Source organism: Salmo trutta, chromosome 17, assembly GCF_901001165.1.
Source record: "Salmo trutta chromosome 17, fSalTru1.1, whole genome shotgun sequence".
NCBI classification, from domain to species: domain Eukaryota; kingdom Metazoa; phylum Chordata; class Actinopteri; order Salmoniformes; family Salmonidae; genus Salmo; species Salmo trutta.
This window is the reverse complement of record NC_042973.1, coordinates 20,045,556-20,062,655: the sequence shown is the minus strand read 5'-3', so window position 1 is coordinate 20,062,655 and position 17,100 is coordinate 20,045,556. Positions and strand designations below refer to the sequence as shown.

At 44.3% G+C, this 17,100-nt stretch overlaps 1 protein-coding gene across 1 annotated transcript in view; it reads left to right on the top strand.

Moving 5' to 3' along the window:
- LOC115151823 (transmembrane protein 117) overlaps nucleotides 1–15,707 on the top strand; it is a 79,245-nt gene extending 63,538 nt beyond the window's left edge. Inside the window, exons 6-8 of the mRNA XM_029696079.1 lie at nucleotides 6,732–6,891; nucleotides 12,412–12,541; nucleotides 13,433–15,707. Of these exons, the coding sequence (XP_029551939.1) occupies nucleotides 6,732–6,891; nucleotides 12,412–12,541; nucleotides 13,433–14,112 (970 nt within the window). The 3' untranslated portion in view covers nucleotides 14,113–15,707. The remainder of the gene's footprint in view (nucleotides 1–6,731; nucleotides 6,892–12,411; nucleotides 12,542–13,432) is intronic.
- The last annotated feature ends 1,393 nt before the right edge of the window (nucleotides 15,708–17,100 follow it).

The window sequence follows — 17,100 nt, the reverse complement described above, 5'->3', positions numbered from 1 at the left end:
ACATGTGTGTATGCTGGGGATTATGAGTATGTGTGTGTGGGTGCTAGGGTTCATGAGTATGCGTGTGTGCATTAGTATGCATATATTCATTAATGTATTGGTATTCAGACAAAGCCCTGTGCTCCTCGTGGGGTTATACACAGTAACACACAGTCAATAGCCCTGTTAATCTTTCACCTTTAATTAGAAGAACAGGAAGAGGAAATCAATAGACACAGCAAGGTCACGAGGCCAGCTATACCCCTGCCTTTACACACACACACACACACACACACACACACACACACACACACACACACACACACACACACACACACACACACACACACACACACACACTGCTTTACCTCACTGAGCCAGAGCAAGGTCTATGACCCACTCAAACTGTTACACTGTGCCCAGTAATGCTTATTACAAGGGAGCGGTCAATGATCGTTTTAGACAGTCTTGGTCTAAATCTATCTCACGGTCACCTGTGGTCCCAGAGGGGTTCACTCCACCAGGTCAGCATGAAAATGGTTCGCTACTATATTAAATCCAAGATGGCGTAGCAGTCAGACGTCTTTGTCTTTGTCCTGTCGTGTCCCTTGTATATATCTTTTTATATATTTTTCTTCGCATATCTTTTTAAAATATTTTCCTAAACCTCAACTTCTAAATACTCTCCTGCAACCCGCCTCACCCAATGTGGCATGGATCTTTTTTTCTAAAGTATTTCTATTTACTTCGGATCTGGAATCCCTCAACTGAAGCTAGCCAGCTAACTACCTACCAGCTATCAGTCAGGAATCCACTGCTAGCGGTCATCAGCTAACCTTTAGCTCGGAAAGCTGGATCTTCGCAACTAGCTAACCACAATCCCGGGTGACTACTCCTGGCTAGCATTTCCATCCCGGAGCAAGCACCAATTAGCCTGAAGCTAGCCCGGCTAGGGCTCCTGGGCTACCACCGAAGCACACTCCTGGGCTACAATATCCGGACCCCTTCTACTGCCGGTACGGGGCACGGAACCCCGCCGATCCTCTATGACTGGAATACCGACATAATCTGCCCGAGGATTCCAACAGGCCCCTCAGGCGCGACGTTCGCTGAAGGCCCATTCTGCTAACCGCGGCCTGCTAGCTACCTAGAGCTACTTGGAACCCTACTAATCCACGACTGGTCTATCAACGTCACCGCACGAAGAGGCAAAAACAGACTTACCTCCATCGCGACGTCCCCCAAAGGCCCTTCTGCTAACTTGCTAGCCCTGGTCTACTAACTGCTAGCTTGCTAGCCCCGGTCTGCTAACTGCTAGCTTGCTAGCCCCGGTCTGCTAACTGCTAGCTTGCTAGCCCCGGTCTGCTAACTGCTAGCTTGCTAGCCCCGGTCTGCTAACTGCTAGCTTGCTACCCCTGGTCTGCTAACTGCTTGCTTGCCTTCCCCGGTCTGCTAACTGCTAGCTTGTTAGCCCCGGCCTACTAACTGCTAGCTTGTTAGCACCGGCCTGCTAACTGCTAGCTTGTTAGCCCCGGCCTACTAACTGCTAGCTTGTTAGCACCGGCCTGCTAACTGTCTGAATCGCCGTGTCCCCAGCCAGCCCAACCACTCACTGGACCCATATGTTCACTTGGCTACGCATGCCTCTCTCTAATATCAATATGCCTCGTCCATTACTGTCCTGGTTAGTGATTACTGTCTTATTTCTCCTCTGTTCCTCTGGTGATGTAGAGGTTAATCCAGGTCCTGCAGTGCCTAGCTCCACTCCCACTCCCTAGGTGCTCTCATTTGTTGACTTCTGTAACCGTAAAAGCCTTGGTTTCATGTATGTTAACATTAGAAGCCTACTCCCTAAGTTTGTTTTACTCACTGCTTTAGCACACTCTGCCAACCCGGATGTGTAATGCGATGCTACTGGCGGCAGAGAAGTCAGGCGCAGGAGAGTGGAAACTGATTTACAACGGTTGTGTTTAATAACCATAAACCACCGACAACAGAACAACACAATAAATGGGTCAAATAAAACCCGGGAATTACCAGCATACCGTGCACAAGCACTACAACAAACAATTATGGACAAGGACATGGGGGGGAACAGAGGGTTAAATACACAACATGTAATTGATGGAATTGGAACCATGTGTAATGGAAGACAAGACAAAACCAATGGAAAATGAAAAGTGGATCGGCGATGGCTAGAAGGTCGGTGACGTCGACCGCCGAACAAGGAGAGGGACCAACTTCGGCGGAAGTCGTGACAGGATGTCTTAGCCGTGTCTGAATTCTGGCTTAGGAAAACCACCAAAAACCCTGAAATCTCCATCCCTAACTATAACATTTTCCACCAAGTTAGAACTGCCAAAGGGGGCGGTGTTGCAATCTACTGCAAAGATAGCCAGCAGAGTTCTGTCTTACTATCCAGGTCTGTACCCAAACAATTCGAACTTCTACTTCTAAAAATTCACCTTTCCAGAAACAAGTCTCTCACTGTTGCCGCTTGCTATAGACCACCCTCTGCCCCCAGCTGTGCCCACGACACCATATGTGAATTGATTGCCCCACATCTATCTTCTGAGCTCGTGCTACTAGCTACTAGACCTAAACTGGGACATGCTTAACACCCCGGCCATCCTACAATCTAAGCCTGATGCCCTCAATCTCACACAAATGATCAATGAACCTACTAGGTACAACCCCAAATCCGTAAACACGGGCACCCTCATAGATATCATCCTAACTAACTCTCCCTCCAAATACACCTCTGCTGTTTTCATTCAAGATGTCAGCGATCACTGCCTCATTGCCTGCATCCTTAATGGGTCTTCGACCAAACAACCATCCACAATCACTGTCAAACGCTCCCTAAAACACTTCTGCGAGCAGGCTTTTCTAATCGACCTGGCCGGGGTATCCTGGAATGACATTGACCTCATCCCGTCAGTAGAGGATGCCTGGTTATTCTTTAAAAGTGCCTTCCTCGCCATCTTAAATAAGCATGCCCCATTCAAAAAATGTAGAACTAGGAATAGATTTAATCCTTGGTTCACTCCAGACCTGTCTGCCCTTAACCAGCACAAAAACATCCTGTGGCGTTCTGCATTAGCATCGAATAGCCCCCGTGATATGCAACTTTTCAGGGAAGTTAGGAACAAATACACACAGGCAGTTAGGAAAGCTAAGGCTAGCTTTTTCAAACAGAAATTTGCATCCTGTAGTACAAACTCAAAAAAGTTCTGGGACACTGGAAAGTCCATGGAGAATAAGAGCACCTCCTCCCAGCTGCCCACTGCTCTGAGGCTAGGAAACACTGTTACCACCGATAAATCCACTATAATTGAGAATTTCCATAAGTATTTCTCTACGGCTGGCCATGCTTTCCACCTGGCTACCCCTACCCCGGTCAACTGCCCGGCACCCTCCACAGCAACCCGCCAAAGCCCCCACCATTTCTCCTTCACCCAAACCCAGATAGCTGATGTTCTGAAAGATCTGCAAAATCTGGACCCCTACAAATCAGCCGGGCTAGACAATCTGGACCCTTTCTTTCTAAAATGATCTGCCGAAATTGTTGCAACCCCTATTACTAGCCTGTTCAACCTCTCTTTCGTATCGTCTGAGATTCCCAAAGATGGGAAAGCTGCCGCGGTCATCCCCTTCTTCAAAGGGGGTGACACTCTAGACCCAAACTGCTACAGACCTATATCTATCCTTCTAAGGTCTTTGAAAGCCAAGTTAACAAACAGATTACCGACCATTTCGAATCCCACCGTACCTTCTCCGCTGTGCAATCTGCTTTCAGAGCTGGTCATGGGTGCACCTCAGCCACACTCAAGGTCCTAAATGACATTATAACCGCCATCGTTAAGAGACATTACTGTGCAGCCGTATTCATCGACCTGGCCAAGGCTTTCGACTCTGTCAGTTACCACATTCTTATTGGCAGACTCGACAGCCTTGGCTTCTCAAATGATTGCCTCGCCTGGTTTACCAACAACTTCTCTGATAGAGTTAAGTGTGTCAAATCGGAGGGCCTGTTGTCCGGACCCCTGGCAGTCTCTATGGGTGTGCCACAGGGTTCAATTCTCGGGCCGACTCTCTTCACTGTATACATCAATGATGTCGCTCTTGCTGCGGGTGATTCTCTGAACCACCTCTACGCAGACGACACCATTCTGTATACTTCTGGCCCCTCTTTGGACACTGTGTTAACTAACCTCCAGATGAGCTTCAATGCCATACAACTCTCTTTCCGTGGCCTCCAACTGCTCTTAAATGCAAGTGAAACTAAATGCATGCTATTCAATCGATCACTGCCCGCACCTGCCCGCCCGTCCAGCATCACTACTCTGGATGGCTCTGACTTAGAATATGTGGACAACTACAAATACCTAGGTGTCTGGTTAGACTGTAAACTCTCCTTCCAGACTCAAATTAAGCATCTCCAATCCAAAATTAAATCTAAAATCAGCTTCCTATATCGCAACAAAGCATCCTTCACTCATGCAACCAAGCATATCCTCCTAAAACTGACCATCCTACCGATCCTCGACTTCGGCGATGTCATCTATAAAATAGCCTCCAACACACTACTCAACAAATTGGATGCAGTCTATCACAGTGCCATCCGTTTTGTCACCAAAGCCCCATACACTACCCACCATTGCGATCTGTACGCTCTCGTTGGTGGCCCTCGCTTCATACTCATCGCCAAACCCACTGGCTACAGGTTATCTACAAGTCTCTGCTAGATAAAGCCCCGCCTTATCTCAGCTCACTGGTCACCCTAGCAGGACACACTCGTAGCACGCGCTCCAGCAGGTATATCTCACTGGTCACCCCAAAGCCAATTTCTCCTTTGGTCGCCTTTCCTTCCAGTTCTCTGCTGCCAATGACTGGAACGAACTGCAAAAATCACTGAAGCTGGAGACTCATATCTCTCTCACTAGCTTTAAGCACCAGCTGTCAGAGCAGCTCACAGATCACTGCACCTGTACATAGCACATCTGTAAACAGCCAATCTATCTACCTCATCCCCATACTGTATTTATTTATTTATCTTGCTCCTTTGCACCCCAGTATCTCTACTTGCACATTCATCTTCTGCACATCTACCATTCCAGTGTTTAATTGCTATATTGTAATTACTTCGCCACCTTGGCCTACTTATTGCCTTAACTCCCTTATCTTACCTCATTTGCACTCACTGTATATAGACTTTTTTGTTTTCTTTTTTTCTACTGTATTATTGACTGTCTGTTTTGTTTATTTCATGTGTAACTCTGTGTTGTTGTATGTGTCGAATTGCTATGCTTTATCTTGGCCAGGTCGCAGTTGCAAATGAGAACTTGTTCTCAACTAGCCTACCTGGCTAAATAAAGGTGAAATAAATAAATAAATAAAACTTCCAGTCAAACATGACAGGTTGATGCCCTTATCTGAAATCAAAGTTTATTGGTCGCGTACACAGTTTAGCAGATGTTATAGCGGGTGCAGCGAAATGCTTGTGTTACTGGCTCCTAACAGTGCAGTAGAAATTTCCAAAAAGTACACAAATAATCAATAACAAGAAATCAAGAATGTCCAAACGAATCTAATTAACAACCCCAAAAGTACTGTATCAGTAATCCAAATGCAATCTATGTTGATAAACTATATATATATATATATATATATATATATATATATATATATATATATATATATATATATATATATATATATAAACTATAAATATATATGTACAGCACTAGATATTTTACAGTGAGTTATGTCAACAATCCAGTATATAAATATGCAGTGTGTATAAACAGTGTAACAGAAATCCAATGTACAGTAGTAGATCTATGTCCATAATGGTGGTTATTGGACAAGACACTAGGGTCACTACTGGGATGGGGATATTTCAGCTTATGTACAAACATCAACATGTGTTGGAGTAGTTTGGAATTATCTGAGCATTTCAATTTGTAAATGACCAATAAATGGAAGTTCAAAGTCACACTCTCCAATGCATTATGTTTCCCATAGAATTGATTGTTCTTCTATTTTAGGATGCAGGGTGTCGAACTATAGTCTCTGTGGCTCCTCTGGAAGCCTTTGTCTTATTACTGAATGCCCCCAGTCTGACTGTCACAATCAATGTGTACTCTCGGGAGAAAGTATGATTTGTAAATCTCAAATACTGGTTGAGAAAGTATGATTAATAAATATGTTGAGAAATGTTTCTTGACATTATGCGACAAAGAATCTGGGTAAATCACAAACGACAGTGCCAAAAATGTGTAATCTGGACTGGAGGGGAAAGAATCCACTTTAGATTTTTAAAATGCAAACTGTGTCTCACAACATTTGAAATATGATATGATGAACTTGGTGCAAGCTACCGGCAACGCAGCCAGTCACCATGGGGATGCAACAACCCACACAACACCAGTGTAATAATTACTGAATGACATTGAAACAAGTACAAAGAGGAGCCAAATACGGTTTGCTAAATCCAAAGTCTGTAACACACAGATAAACATCAAATGATACCTAACAGAATGATTAACCATCATTAATATTTACATAAACCTATGATAACTTCCTGTTATAATTATATTGTTGTTGTGTACTTTAGAGAAATTAGCAGAAGGCAAATTATTGTCGTCCGCCGTTACAAATGGACTAATAAAGTGGTAATTAGTAAATCTGTGGAGTGTACCAGGTTATTAACAGGAAAGTAATGCGGTTTTACTTCCTGTCTCCTCCAGGACGGTCCTGATCACTCTGACATCGGTGGTTTTGCTGGTCATCAGCACTGACTGGATCAGCTGGGACAACCTGAACCGGGGTTTTCTTCCCAGCGACGAGGTCTCCAGGGCATTCCTGGTATCCTTCATCTTGGTCTTTGACCTGCTCATTGTCATGCAGGTAGGGGCTTCCATTTCATGGCCAATTAAAAACTAGCTGGACTCCTATACTGTCCCCCACTTTTTCCTCTATCTCTCCCCTTCCTCACCCTCCCTCAGTCACGGGGCGGCAGGTAGCCTAGTGGTTAGAGCATTGGGCCAGTAACCGAAAGGTTGCTAGATCAAATCCCCGAGCTGACGAGATAAAAATCTGTCATTTTGCCCCTGAACAAGGCACCTAGGCTGTCATTGTAAATAAGAATTTGTTCTTAACTGACTTGCCTAGTGAAATAAAAAAGGGGCACTGTGGTACTTGGATGAAAGAGGGAGACATTTAATCTGTCTGAGCCTGCATGTCTACAAACCCCTCTGCTTTACATCTTTACCCCTAATCCACCATCCCATCATCCACCCAGCTATCCAGCAATCTGGCCAGGCTTCAGGAAAGGAACAACACCCTCTCCTCCTCTGTGAACCCAGGCCTTCCTTAATGATGACTCATAAAATGTTATGTTTTCTTTCCTTTTTTCCACCCAATGTTCTCCATCCCACAGGAGACTATACATCAATGAAGGATTTGTCAGTGGCATACTCATGAATATGCAAATGTTTTGTCTGGGTAGAAAATGCATAACAGTGTTTCAAAGAGCTTTCAACCCAGTAGCTCCAAGCTAAATGCAGACTGGTTGGTTTGTAACGCAAGCCAGATTTAGTCTGGCTTCTGCTAATGTTTAATGAACATACACTATATATACAAAAGTATGTGGACACCCCTTCAAATTAGTGGATTTGACTATTTCAGCCATACCGTTGCTGACAGGTGTATAAAATTGAGCACACAACCATACAATCTCCATAGACAAACACTGGCAGTAGAATGGCCCGTACTGAAGAGCTGGGTGACTTTCAACGTGGCACTGTTATACTGTAGGATGCCACCTTTCCAACAAGTCAGTTCGTCAAATTTTTACCCCGCTTGAGCTGCAAGTACTGCTATTGTGAAGTGGAACCGTCTAGGAGCAACAACGGCTCAGCCGCAAAGTGGTAGGCCACATAAGCTCACAGAATGGGACCGCCGAGCGTTGAAGTGCCTAGTACGTAAAAATCGTCTGTCCTTGGTTGCAACACACACTACCGAGTTCCAAACTGCCTCTGGAAGCCACGTCAGTCCAATCACTGTTCGTCGGGAGCTTCATCAAAATGGGTTTTTATGGTCGAGCAGCCATACACAGGCCTAAGATCACCATGCACAATGCCAAGCGTCGGCTGGAGTGGTGTAAAGCTCGCCGCCATTGGACTCTGGAGCAGTGGAAATGCGTTCTCTGGAGTGATGAATCACACTTCTCCATCTGGCAGTCCGACGGACGAATCTGGGTTTCGTGGATGCCAGGTGAACGCAACCTGCCCGAATGCAAAATGTCAACTGTAAAGTTTGTTCCCCCATAACAAAGCGAGGTCCATACAGAAATTGTTTGTAGAGATTGGTGTGGAATAACTTGACTGGCCTGCACAGAGCACTGACTTCAACCCCATCGAACATCTTTAAGATGAACACCTTTGGGACGAGCCAGACCTAATTGCCCAACATCATCGCCAGACCTCACTAATGTTTGTGGCTGAATGGAAGCAAGTCCCCACAGCAATGTTCCAACATCTAGTGGAAAGCCTTCCCAGAAGAGTGGAGGCTGTTATAGCAGCAAAGGGTTGACCAACTCCATATTATTGCCTATGATTTTGGAATGAGGTGTTCGACGAGCAGGTGTCCACATACTTTTGGTCATGTAGTGTATTTCCACAGCTTTGTTGTTGCTTATTAAAGGATGTGGAGTAGTCTAATCTGTAGTATCCCTTAAATGTTTGTTTCTACAGTATTCATTATTGAAACTACCTAGTAGCTGCTCATGTATAAGTGCACAACCTTATTGTGTCAATAATACTTCAGTCTACCTTATTCTGCACACTTGGCACCTGTTGTTACCACACTTTTATTATTAGCACAAATGATTTATCTGTAGTACAATAACTGACAAAACTATATAAGAACAAATCCGATATAATGTATTTTCAATGCTATTTCATTTCCCTCAGCTCAGCCATTCAATAGTTTTAAATGATTTTATTACAAGATTACAACTTTTCACAACTTCTTACCATACCTGCTTTTGTTTGCATAGGCCTCCTTGCTTTTCACCAGGGTCCCTTTCCATCTCAGAAACAGGCCAAGGCATAGTGACCATCTTGGTCCTGTATGGCTCAGTTGATAGAGCATGTTGTCTGTAATACCACAGTTGTAGGTTTGATTCCTGGGGCCACCCATATGTAAAATGTGTGCATGCATGACTGTAAGTGACTTTGGATTAAAGTGTCTGTTAAATGGCATATATTATTATTATTATTCAGCATGCTGTCAGTTTCAGTTCTCATCTCCTGCCTCATGACTACAGCAGTCTCCATAGTATGACATCCCTATTTTGACTCCCTGGCCCCAGCCAGTACCCAACTACTCACCAATCACATCACTCCTGCATTTTTCAGATTCCGTTGTTTATGATTGCTAGCCTCCTCTCGTTTTCTGCTCTGTGTACAGCAAGCAAGTTTACTGCGGTTATTTATGATTTCAATTAGTCCCCGCCGGTAGTGCTCACATGGATCTGAGGCTGCCTGTCCATGCACTTTACACTGGTAAAGTCAATAAACACTCCTCTACTCCGCCTCTATGTCACGGCCTTTGAAATGGCTTCATTCACCTTCATATGTACGTGTTCTGTCTGATATAGTCTCAAAAATGTTGGGTTGTTTGGATGACCCAACTGCTGGGAGCAGGCATTGGGCCTCTTAGTTCGGTTGTTTTCTAAAAAGAGCAAGATTGATTTGTTAGTGCTGGGTTATTGATGCTGGGTTATTGAGATATGACCAAGCGGGTTAGATCAGAAGACTGGAGGTGTGGCTTAGTAGAGTTGTGGCTTTTAGATAGTTATGTTTGGCCACCTGTGAGTGTAAGCAGCGTTCTGGTTAATCTGTTCTGTTGTTTTGTTATCCCATGGTAAGGTTGAACACAGACACTTTTGAAGCTTTACTGAAACTAACGGAGTTCCTTAGAAGCCTATACAAATCTCAATGTTGTGATAGACATCACCTTGTTGCAATGTGTAAAAAATCCTGTTATTAATATTATAGTAGAATATGTAATGTGTAAAAATATTTAAGGAACATTTTTATTTGCAGTGTACAAACTTAAAGTGGCACTCCAGTCTCCTTTTTACCTAATATGTCATCTGATTTACAAAAGGCACATCTCAATAGGTGGTCCAGGTAAGTCATGAACTAGCACAAGTGAGGGGGGTGGGCCTTTCCTCTTTTGTTCTCTGTTGTTCCTCTATTGTTCCTCTATTGTTCCTCAAGCGAGGGGCAAGGCCGATGACATCATGACGTCCCATCAAACCAACTCCTTGAATGCCCTACTCCTTGAAGTTTGCAATTGTCTAACCACTATATTTCTCAAAACATATATTTTTTTACCTTATAGTGTGTGTACTGTATTTATACTTGAGATAAAGCTTTTCAACAAGAAAAGTAAAAAACATGAAGAACAGGAATGACATTTACTCTCACGGATGGCCAAAAATAACTGTCGGAAAACCACACCCCTAATAAGCCACACTTCCTGAAAAGAACCTGAGGATTACGTTAAAAAAGACCCAGCTGCTGGGTCAACCCAGCATGAAAATGAATAAAACCCAACTGATGGTTAAATTAACCCATGTTTGGGTTATCCCAACACTAAACAATACATTAATTGCACCATAACGGCGACAAGCGATGCCCACAAACTGTTAGAGCTTACATAAAGATGTCCCAACAACACAATGGAGTGAATCCTTACCACCACTACACCTGGCTATCAGCAGAGCCTTGTCTGGCAGTGAAACAATTCATTCAGCCTTGTTTACTGCCTTTTTTTAAAACATAGCTGATATGGCTGACCATATCTCCCTGGCATATTACATCATATAAGACATTTTTGGACTCACCTTCTTGTGCGCGGCAGTCCTTCATTGGCAAATTTGGTCATCAAAGAAAAATATTTACAATTCCGAGTTGAATGACCGTTCAAAACGTATTTTTTCAGTCTGACTTCCCAGTTGCAATGCTTGCGGTTAGCCACTGTCACCGATTCCTTCCAAACAACTCATTCATGAATTTGCGATTTCCAACTTGTTGTGTAATGTTTATGTCCAATGGCCGATGAGCACCGATACGTTTTATCTATAATTTCTCTTCATTATTTCTCTTCATATGACAAGTATTAAAAAGATTGTCTACTTGATTTATGATGATGACTGCTAACTAAGATTTTGAAAGTAAGATGTTGTCCAGTCAAAGCTACTGTAGATATCACGTGATTAGACCAAATTTTATCTGTGGCCAATGACATTGAGCTTTCTTGGAAGGGTACTTCTAATGCAACTCTATGGCAACACCCAAAGGGCTCACATTCTTGATGTCTACCTTTACTAAAGGCAGGTGACGTAGTGTCCCCATGAGTGACACAACCACTGTGTGAGTGTCTCTTCCAAAGAATCAATTGTGACCTAGCGAGCTTGTAACTGTTTTGTGTGCTTCTGTGCGTGCGCATGCATGTGTGTGTGTGTGCACTGTTTACTACAGTATGTCCTAGAGACTCATTATTTATTGTGAGGGGGGCACATGACTTAAATGTCAAGCTTATTAGTGGGACTGTATCAGGAAACGAAGTACAGTTGAGTAGGTGGAAGGTCTAATTAATATCAAGGGGGAAATCCCTTCTCATATTTTTCCATATGAACATTCATACATATGGATTCTTCATTCACCCTAACATCTTAAAATGTATAGAATTTTATAGCATTAGAAATGGCTGCTGTTTAGGTACATAACTAGACTGTTAGAATCTGAGGAAAATGCAGCTATTCATAAAAAGATGGAAAGATCTCAGTGTGCTTTTGTTGTCTAAGATGTACAGTATGTCCCTCTATCTGTTCAGCACTCATCACATTCTTCCCAGACATTATCGCTTGTTTATTTCAGACAATGTTCCGGGATCTTACATCTATACAATATTGAGTCTGTATTGACTATTCCAAGCAAAGACTGAGACAGGGAGGGCAACTTATAGATGTCTGTGAGTGATTCCTGAGGTGTTTTGACATGAGAAAACCTCAATGCACACAGGCACAATACAAGGCCATGTAAGCACACACTGTGCACTGCAGGTCACAGTTAGGCTTTTGACCTCTGTGGTAACTTACCCGTCAATGGACAACTCCTCTGAATGCCTAGTTAGTATCATTTTATATATGAAAATAAATCCCTGCTACACACGCACCATTAGACTTTGGAGCCTGTGTGTTGTTCAGATTCTTCTTTTGTCTTTGCTTTTATGCTAGGTATTACATGATGTATGTTGTTTACTTCAGTAAAAGCTTTCACTATCAGTAAATGATTTTGATGGGCTGATGTATTTTGTATTTGCATTGTTTGATCATATGTTTGATGCCATTAGGATTGGGATTTTCCTCAGTTCATGGGCGACCTGGATATGAACCTGCCTGGCATGTCCACCACTCAGCTCAAGTTCAAACTTCCTGTCTGCAAGAGCATCTTCAAAGAGGAGTACCACATCCATATCACAGGTACATATATTAGCAAGCATACTATATAAGTAAACATACTATACTATCCCAATTGATTTAGGTGGTATAGAGGGTTACCACTATTACTTCAATATTTTTACATTCCATCTGACCAGCTGTGTTTTGATGGTTGCACCATGACACTGGCCTAAGATGAATACAGATCAGATATACCTGTTCTGACATGTGTCTTCTTCATCCTACCAGTGTTGCTTGTTTCTTCCCCCCACCCCCCCGCACCTAGCATTCCTACTGCGTCAGACAGAAAGGTGCAATGTGTATAAACATATGAGAGTAAACTCTTCCATATAAACAATCACCCAGGTTTCATTCTGTTCCACAGCATGCCCCAAGTATTGATATTATTAAATGTGTTGCACTTGTTTTCTTTAATTTTAAGTAATTTATTGAACTCATGTGGGGCGACAGGTAGCCTAGAGGTTAAGAGCGTTGGGCCGGTAACTGAAAGGTCGCTGGTTCAAGTCTCTAAGCCGACTAGGTGAAATATCTGTGGATGTGCCCTTGAGCAAGGCCCTTAACCCTAATTGTTCCTGTAAGTCGCTGCCTTTAGATCAGTAAACCTGGAGAGATTGCTACCATTAATATTATGACCTCATTTCATTAAGTGTCAATGTTGGACCTGATACCTACAAATAAATTCTCATACGCCTTAACACACATACTGTCTGTCTGTCTGTGTTTTGTCAATTGATTACCTTAAATTCATTTGATTCATAAAAGCTTTAGAATTTGTCCCAACAGTAACGCAATCAGTGAATTAAAGAGCATGTCAACGTCAGCTTGGGCACAATAAATACAATAAAACTGGATTTTGACATCTTGAAATGACCCTCCATATTGTTTGACCCTCTATATTGTTTGTCCCTGCAGGTAAGTGGTTCAACTACGGCATCATCTTTCTGGTGTTAATCCTCGACCTGAATATGTGGAAGAACCAGATCTTCTACAAGCCCTACGAGTACGGCCAGTACGTTGGTCCAGGGGAGAAGATCTTCACTGTGGAGGAGCCCCACACGCTGGGCGACTTCAACCGCAGCACGCTCACCTACAAGTGGCGCTCCAGCCACGTGGACCCGCTGACCAACCGCTCGTACGTGCATCGCGACATGTTCCTGCATAGCCGCTACGTGGGTGCCAGCCTGGAAGTCAAGTGCCTGGCCTTCATCCCCAGCCTGGCTGCCTTTGTCCTCTTCGGCTTCTTCATCTGGCTGCTGGGACGTTTCCAGGACAGCGAGCCCTTCCCGGAGGGCCAGGTGGACAAGACGTACGAGAGGATCAAGAGGAAGTCTCCATCTGAGTATAGTAAGGACATGGGACTCACGCCAGAGGAGGTGCACATCTCTATGAGCGAGGCGCTCAAACGTTCCGGAACCCCCATGCTGCTGTCGGTGGACGGGCATCACTTTGCTCTGCACTCTGCCACCTCCACCAACTCCACTTCGCCTGTTTCCATGGAGACCCAGGAGACGCATCCCAGCATTGTCATTGAAGGCGCGGAGCCGAGAGAGCCGGCGGTTTCCTTTGATGTCGGCAAACTGTCACCGCCCTGACCTTACTGCCCTGAGGGGAAATACTGCTATACGTCTACTGACAGACACACAGCCTGGAGGGAGGAGAGCAGACACAGGAGAGAGACCAAACTGAAACTCAATTTTAGTCTAGATCTTTTTCAGTCTGGGTAGATTTTGAACCCAACACTGATTTGAGTATTCCTGGAGCAGGAGGATGTAGCTACAATGGCCACTTTGTTTTGCTACTGTGATACCCCTGATGGCTTTTTATTATTATTATTTATTTTAATTGTAAAACCTCTAAGCTGACACCAACACAATGACAAACAGCTTATTTTAACCTCCCTCACTGCAAAGTTCTATTGTCAACATGGTGCTCTCGCTAGATTTGACGTTTTTATAATATCAACATGTTTTCTCTTATCATGACATTTTGGTGCCTATATGGGGAACTATTTCTACAGTCGATGTATGACACAATGGTCATGGCTAGTTTATATTGTAAAACTAGAGTATTACAGTTGAAGAGGTGCCTTGATAACCCACGTCTACTAAAGGACAGCAACATAGTCTATACTATAGGCAGCAAAACAGAAGATGTCTGATAATGTGTCTGTCTTGTTTATTTCAATGTTCAACTTCACAATGTTGGACAATGTTTACCCTTTCAGACTTTATCACAGGTTTTTGAATTAATTTGTTATCTTGATAATATCTCATCTCCCATCTTCACGTGTCTCTTCTCTTGTAGTCATAGAAATGACTGGATTGCTAAACATCGTTATGATGATGATAATACTATGACCACCTCTTCATTTTCTGTTTGTATTATCAAATGCAAGATAAAAGGCATAAGCTATTTTCAAATAACATTCAAAAGTCACCTCATGATCGCTTATCTGGTCATTAAACTCAGATGTAATGCCAATTAGGTCAGAAAGGTCATTTGCCCTTGGCGGGGTAAATGTGCTTTTGTTATAGAAGGAGAGAGAAGTACACCAAATGTAACTGCTGCACCTTACCCATATCATATCCCCCAGCAGTATATGTACCACAAGTACGACCTTTGTTCGAAGCCAGTATTTGGGTATGGTTTGGTTTGAGAGAACACATAGAGAATGTGACCTCTTACAGCTGACAAGCAAAAGAGAGTGGGAGTTTTTAGTATTTATGAGAGTTATGAGCGTTATTATATCACATACGTTAAGTGTGCAACTACTGTGTACCAATGCTCTGTTATTTAAGTGTTGTCTAACAATGTGTTGTGCGTCTGAGTTTGTGTGCGCGTGCGTATGTATGTGTCAGATACAGCGAGAGCTGACAATTCTGTGAAGAGGTCAATGTAGTTAATGTAAGTGGTGTATGGTCCTTGGTTCAGTGATCCCCCTTCTACACTTTACAGGTCAGAGTCCTCATTACAGCGAGAGCTTATTCCATTTTGGAGACATGGCCTCGCAACAAGGGAACAAATTGCTAAATGTATGGGGCAATGGCTAAATGAGTGTGTTAATCTCACTTGAAGTGATCTAGTGATATGTTTGTAAAATATTGTGCTTTGGTTGGAACTGAATTGTCACGCCCTGACCTTAGAGATCCTTTTTATTCTCTATTTTGGTTAAGTCGGGGTGTGACTAGGGTGGGTTATCTAGATGTTGTATTTCTATGTTGGCCTGATATGGTTCTCAATCAGAGGCAGCTGTCTATCGTCTCTGATTGGGGATCATATTTAGGCAGCCTTTTCCCACCTGTTGTTTGTGGGATCTTATTTTGAGTTAGTGCATGTTGCACTTCTGTCGTCACGGTTTGTTATTTTGTTTATAGTTTATTGTATGTCTTGCGAAGTTTTCACATATTAATAAAGATGTGGAATGATACTCACGCTGCGCCTTGGTCCTTCTCTACAAACAACCTTGACAGAAGATCCCACCATAAACGGACCAAGCAGCGTGGCCAGGATGAGTGGACATGGGAGGAGATCATGAGTGGAGCGGGGCCCTGGACGCGAAGTGGAGAGTATTGCCGTTCAAGGGAGTAGATGGAGGCAGCAAGAGAGGAACGGCGATGATACGAGGAGTTAGAACGACAATGGAAGCCCGAGAGGCAGCTCCATTGGGGGGGGGGGGGGGGGGGGGTTTAGACCGGAGACAGGGTTTAGACCTGAGCCAACTCCCCGTGCTTACCGTGGGGAGTGTGTGACCAGTCAGGCACCGTGTTATGCGGCGATACGCATTCACAGCCCGGTGCATATTCACAGCCCGGTGCGCTTGTTGCCGGCTCCCCGCATTTGCAGGGCTAGAGTGGGCATTCAGCCAGGACGGGGTTGTGCCGGCTCAGCGCTCCTGGTCTCCAGTACGTCTCCTCGGTCCAGGATATCCTGCGCCGGCTCTACGCACTGTCGCCAGTGCGCCTTCACAGCCCAGTGTGTCTTGTGCCAGCGCCCCGCACTTGCCGGGCTAAAGTGAGTATCCAGCCAGGACAGGTTGTGCCAGCTCTATGCTCCAGACCTTCAGTGCGCCTCCATGGTCCAGTATATCCTGCACCGGTTCTACGCACCAGGTCTCCAGTGTGCCTCCACAGCCAAGTACGTCCTGTGCCTGCTCTTCACACTCTCCCTGAGGTGCGTTTCACCAATCTGGTGCCACCTGTCCCGGCTCCACGCACCAGGCCTCCAGTGCGCCTTCCCAGTCCAGAGCTTCCGGCGACAGTTCCCAATCCAGAGCTTCCGGCGACAGTTCCCAGTCCAGAGCTTCCGGCGACAGTTCGCAGTCCGGAACCTCCTGAGACGGTCCACGGTCCGGAACCTCCTGAGACGGCCCATGGTCCGGAACCTTCTGAGACGGTCCCCGTTCCAGAGCCTCCGGCGACGGTCGGAGGATCCTTTTTATTCTCTATTTTGGTTAGGTCGGGGTGTGACTAGGGTGGGTTATCTAGATGTTGTATTTCTATGTTGACATGATATGTCTCAATCAGAGGCTGATTGGGGATCATATTTAGGCAGCCTTTTCCCACCTGTTGTTTGTGGGATCT